This window comes from Hemiscyllium ocellatum, unplaced genomic scaffold (assembly GCF_020745735.1).
Source record: "Hemiscyllium ocellatum isolate sHemOce1 unplaced genomic scaffold, sHemOce1.pat.X.cur. scaffold_1874_pat_ctg1, whole genome shotgun sequence".
In the NCBI taxonomy this organism is placed as follows: Eukaryota; Metazoa; Chordata; class Chondrichthyes; order Orectolobiformes; family Hemiscylliidae; genus Hemiscyllium; species Hemiscyllium ocellatum.
Genome location: NW_026867902.1, coordinates 78,218 through 83,191, shown reverse-complemented (window position 1 = coordinate 83,191; position 4,974 = coordinate 78,218). Strand labels below are relative to the sequence as shown.

The 4,974-nt window shown below is 42.4% G+C and overlaps 1 protein-coding gene across 1 annotated transcript; it reads left to right on the top strand.

Moving 5' to 3' along the window:
- The first annotated feature begins 3,817 nt into the window (after nt 1-3,817).
- On the top strand, nt 3,818-4,717 carry LOC132810754 (probable G-protein coupled receptor 139). Its single transcript, XM_060822702.1, has one exon. It carries the CDS (start codon nt 3,818-3,820, stop codon nt 4,715-4,717), a length of 900 nt encoding a protein of 299 aa, XP_060678685.1.
- The last annotated feature ends 257 nt before the right edge of the window (nt 4,718-4,974 follow it).

Here is a 4,974-nt window from a genome sequence, read left to right as displayed (position 1 = left end):
GAAGCGCAGAAATCTGTGACAGGCTTGAAGACTGGGATAAATTCAGAACTCAGCAAAGGAGGTCAGAAAAGAAAGAGAAACTAAACTGATAGCCAAGCAATAAGGAAGTTAAAAACTGACTGTAAGAGCTTCATTAAATATGTCAAAAGGACAACAGTGACCAGCAAAGCAGGACTGAAAAGAGAGAGAAAATAAACTGATAGCCAAGCAATAAGGAAGTTAAAAACTGACTGTAAGAGCTTCTTTGCTGACCACTCTCTTCCTTTTTACATATTCAAAGGAGGACTCAAAAGAGAGAGATAATTAACTGACAACCAGCCAGTCAGGAAGATAAAATCTGATGATGTTCCCTAGCCAGGGAACGAAACGTTTGCAGCAAAAACTTCCAGCTCGGCGAGGAGAACCACAACAACGGATACCCGAGCTACAAATCTTCAATCAGATTATAAAATCTGACTGCAAATGCTCCTTTAATTATGTTAAAAGGAAGAGAGTGATTAGTGTGAAAATGAGCTGCAGAGTTAATCACAAGGGACATGGAAATGGGAGTGGACTTTTGCAGATATTTTGCATCACTCCGTACAATTGATGATACTTCAAACATGTCATAACTTCTAAAGAATGTCATGGGGAAACTGATACACTTCTCAATTACTAAGGAAGGTGTATTAGACATCCTAATAATGCTGACGGCAAGTAAGTTGCCTCACACTGATGGCTTGCAGCCTCGGATGAAAAAGAGGTACCTACGGAAAGAGTGGATGCATTCAATTAGATTTCATACAGTATAGAAACAGGTCCTTTGGCCCAACAAGACCACACTGACCCTCCAAACAGTAACCCACCCAGACACATTCCCTTAATTTTACCCCTGACTCATGCACCAAAGGTATGAGCATGGCCAATTTACCTGACCTGCAGATCTTTGTGTTGAGAAAGGAAACCCATGCATGTACAGGGAGAACTGCCAAACGCCAGACCAGAAGTCGCCTGAAGTCAGAATTGAACCCAGGTCCCTGATACTGCGAGGTTACAGTGCTGTCCATTGAGCCACTATGTCACATGGGCTGCATCTCCCAAAATCCTTGGAATTAGAGTAGTGCCAGAGTTAATGGTTTCTGTGCGAGCTGTGTTCAAAACGTGGAGAGGTGGGGAGAGGTGTGAGCAACGAGTAACTGTATCTGGCGTTGAAAATGTATTGGAATCAATTACTAAAGATGGGACAGCACAAATTTTTTTTTAAAAAATCCTAATGTCAACAGCAGACAGGACAGCTTCATGAAAGTCAATTCTTTTTCTGACAAATTGACTTGAATGTTTTGAGGAAGACTCAACCAGAGTAGATAGAGGGGCAACTGTAAATGTTCCATGTTGAATTTTGAGAATCCCCTCAGCAAGTTAGCGACGGATGATTAAGCCATTAAATGAGACCCCCATGCTATTTGATGTAGTGAATTGTTATGGATAGAGAATTGACTACAGGCTGATAAGTAATGATTGAGGATAAGGGTTTTCATTCAGTTTGGCGGTCTACGATAAGTGGGTTTCTGCAGGGATCAGTACTAGCATTACAACTGTTTACAATATATATTAATAACTTGGAGGAAGGAAGTGAATGTACCATTTTCAAATTTGCACATGACACCAAACATAATTCGAAAGACAGATTTTGAGAGGAATACCAACGGTTTACAGCGAGATATTGATGGGGTTGCGAGCAAAAAGTTGGCAAATGGAGTAAAACATGTGATCATGTGACGATGTCCATTCTCGAAAGTAGAAAAAGAGACTGAGGTTTATATTACTTGAGAAAAAAGATTCACAGAAAGCTGGAAAACAAAGGGGCACTTGTGTGTCAAACATAGAAAGGTAGTACACAGGTGCAGCCAGTAATCAGGGAGACTAATGGAAGGCTGGTCTTTCTTTCAAGACTTCATTTGATTTTGTTTGATTTATTGTCGTCACATGTACCTGAGCACAGTAAAATATTTTGTTTTGCCACATAGCAAGGAAGATCATACAGATCACGGGTGTTCGGATGATCTGAAGCATACAGGTTACGACTTCACAATAGGTGTGCAAAACAAGATCAGCATTAGCAAGGTCATGATTTGGAGATGCTGGTCATGGACTGGGGTGTACGAAGTCAAATATCACACAACACTCGGTTATCGTGGACAACTAGCAGCGCTCTGAAAGCTTGTGCTTCAAATCAAACCTTTTGGACTATAACCTGGTGTTGAATGATTCTTAACATACGCAAGTTCAAAATGTTTTGAAGTTAGAGAGACCATTCATCACTCTAATTCAGAAGCTGTTCTTGAACCTGTTGGTATGTGTGTTCAAGTCAGAGTGTAAGAGTAGGGAAGACTTACTGCTATTGTACATGGTGATGCTCAGGAGTAAAGAGAGCAGTTTTGATTTTGATATTGACAGAAAGATAATATTGCATAAAAGGTAGATTTCAGAGGGATTTTTAGGTCGATCACAGATATGGAGGGATTTTATAATGAATAAAGATTAAACATTTTGGGAGTTGACTGAATGGATTTTAGAAGAATGAGAGGTGATCGCATTTAGACATATCAGATTCTGCAGGGGCTTGACAGGGTAAATGCTGTGAGGATGTCTCACCGATGGCAGAGTGCTTTGACAGTTTCTGCTTCCACCTGAAAATGGTATGAGAAACACTTTTTGACAGAAATTCTCAATCCTATCCTTGTGATCGTTCAAATTCCTGTTATGTGGTTAAAACCTGTTGTGACATTCTTCGTGCCTCTTCGATTTTGTGATATCTGAAAGGGCATAGTCTCAGAATAAAGGAATATCAATTTTAGACTGAGGCGAGGAGGAATGCTTTCTCTCCAGGGTTTGTGAGTGTTTGGAACTCCTTGCCACTGAGGGAGCTATGAAGGGACATTTCTCACGTGCATTTAATGGTGAAGTTGACAGATTCTTGATGACAGTGGCAGACATGTCAAAAAGACAACATTTTTGGCACACATTAACCAGAGAAAAGGAATGTAGGAACATATGGATTTGAAGTAGGAATTGACCAATTGGTCATTTGAACACCTTGCAACTTTCAGGAGGATATTAGCAGAACTGAATGAGCTCCATCAGCCCGCCTGCACTACATAGGTGTCCACTCAGTGATGTATCCAAGATTTATCCAACTTGGTCTCATCGACCCAGCCCTCACAACCTTCAGAGGAAGAGGATTCCACATCATAACTATTGTCTGAGAGAATAAACACCTCCTTATCTCTGTTTGAAAAGAGAAAATGCTCATCCTTAAACCGTGTCCCCTTGTTTAAATCCGTCTTATCAAGAAGAAACTAGCTTCTGGTATTCTCATTTTTCCATTCCACCTCACGATCTTAGATGTATCAATGAGACCACCTCGTAGTCTCCTGGACTCAAACTGATATCGGCATATCCTTTCTTCACAAAATCAGACATTATTCCCTAGAATGAGGCAAATGAATCTTCTCTGTGCTGCCGCAAAACAAATAGGACTGGTTTTCTTGAAATGGGGAGATAAAGTGGTCAAAGTGACAACTACTTGTATACTATTCCTCAAGTCTTCTTCCAATTACTCTAACTCTATTCCTAACCCTAACCCAAACCCAATTACATCCATGGCAGAGATCATGGTATACAAATGAGATGTCACTGCTTTTTGTTGTTGCACAAATATATAATTACACACAGCACCCCACAGTTTTGCGACTCCCACTGTCTGGAATCCCTGACAATGTGACTCCCTGATGGGCGTTTTGATACATTTCACGATTGGATTTTCTTTACAGCGAACATGATGACACTGCTGATTTTTTCCCAAGGGAAGTGCGGCCTATCCAAAGGAATCACTCGCTACATGACTGCGATGGCAACAGGAGATCTGATGGTCCTTGTCTTCAGTGTGATCGTGAGCCAGATCATCAAGGATTATTTCCCGGGCTCGCTGCTGAAATACACTCTGGCCTGCCGACTCAATGTCTTCCTGCAAGGGCTCAGCCTCCAACTCTCCATCTGGTTTACCATCGCCTTCACCTTTGACCGCTTTGTAGCAATTTGCTGCAACAAATTGAAGGCAAGATATTGCACTGAAAGAACAGCCAATGTAGTCATATCCATTGTGAGTGCTTTTAACATTATGGTCAACATTCCCTTGCCTTTTCGATATGAGCCCACTCATGTTCTGAACAATGAACAGTTGGGCTGCCGTACAATCGCCAGTTACCACACTTCACTGGCCTGGGCAGCTCACCGGTGGCTCACCAACATCACAAACATGTTTCTTCCTATTCCCCTGCTGCTGCTGTTGAACTCTCTCACTGCCCACCACATCCTAGCAGCCAGCAGAGCTCGCCGGGCCCTGAAGAGCAACAGAGGTGGTGCTGGGCAGATGGGCAGAGACCCCGAGCTGAAGACCAGGAGGACCTCCATCATTCTGCTGTTTACCATCTCCAGCTGCTTCATTGTGCTGTCGGCACCCATCACTGTCATCCACATCTGTGTCGGTGTTACTCGGCTTGTGGCTTTCCAAGGTTCAAGCTCACTTTATGTGACAGTCAGGCTCGCGTTCCTCCTGATGTGCACCAGCTCCTGCACAAACACCTGTATTTATGCACTGACCCAGAGGAGGTTCAGGGAGGAGGTGAAAAATATGCTTAAGTATCCCTCCTCGCTGCTCTGTAAGCCACGTTACTAATTTACATTGACATGGGGAGGTGCTGATGTAATGATAACCTCAGTTGACCCATATTCCAGAAACCAACGCTAAAATCCTGTATGCACAGTTTGAAATCACATCATTTGTGAAATTTCCATTCAATAAAAAACCATCTTTACCTGGCCATTAGTGATTGTCAAGCCTGAAAGTTAATTGCCATCTCAGAATGAAGGGATGGAATTCTAGTACCTTTACCTGGGCTGCTCACCTGTGGCATCAGGTCCATGGTCATCTGG

Excerpts from the sequence above, each read along its gene's own strand:
- LOC132810754 (XM_060822702.1), top strand. The coding sequence starts at position 3,818 with ATGATGACACTGCTGATTTTTTCCCAAGGGAAGTGCGGCCTATCCAAA.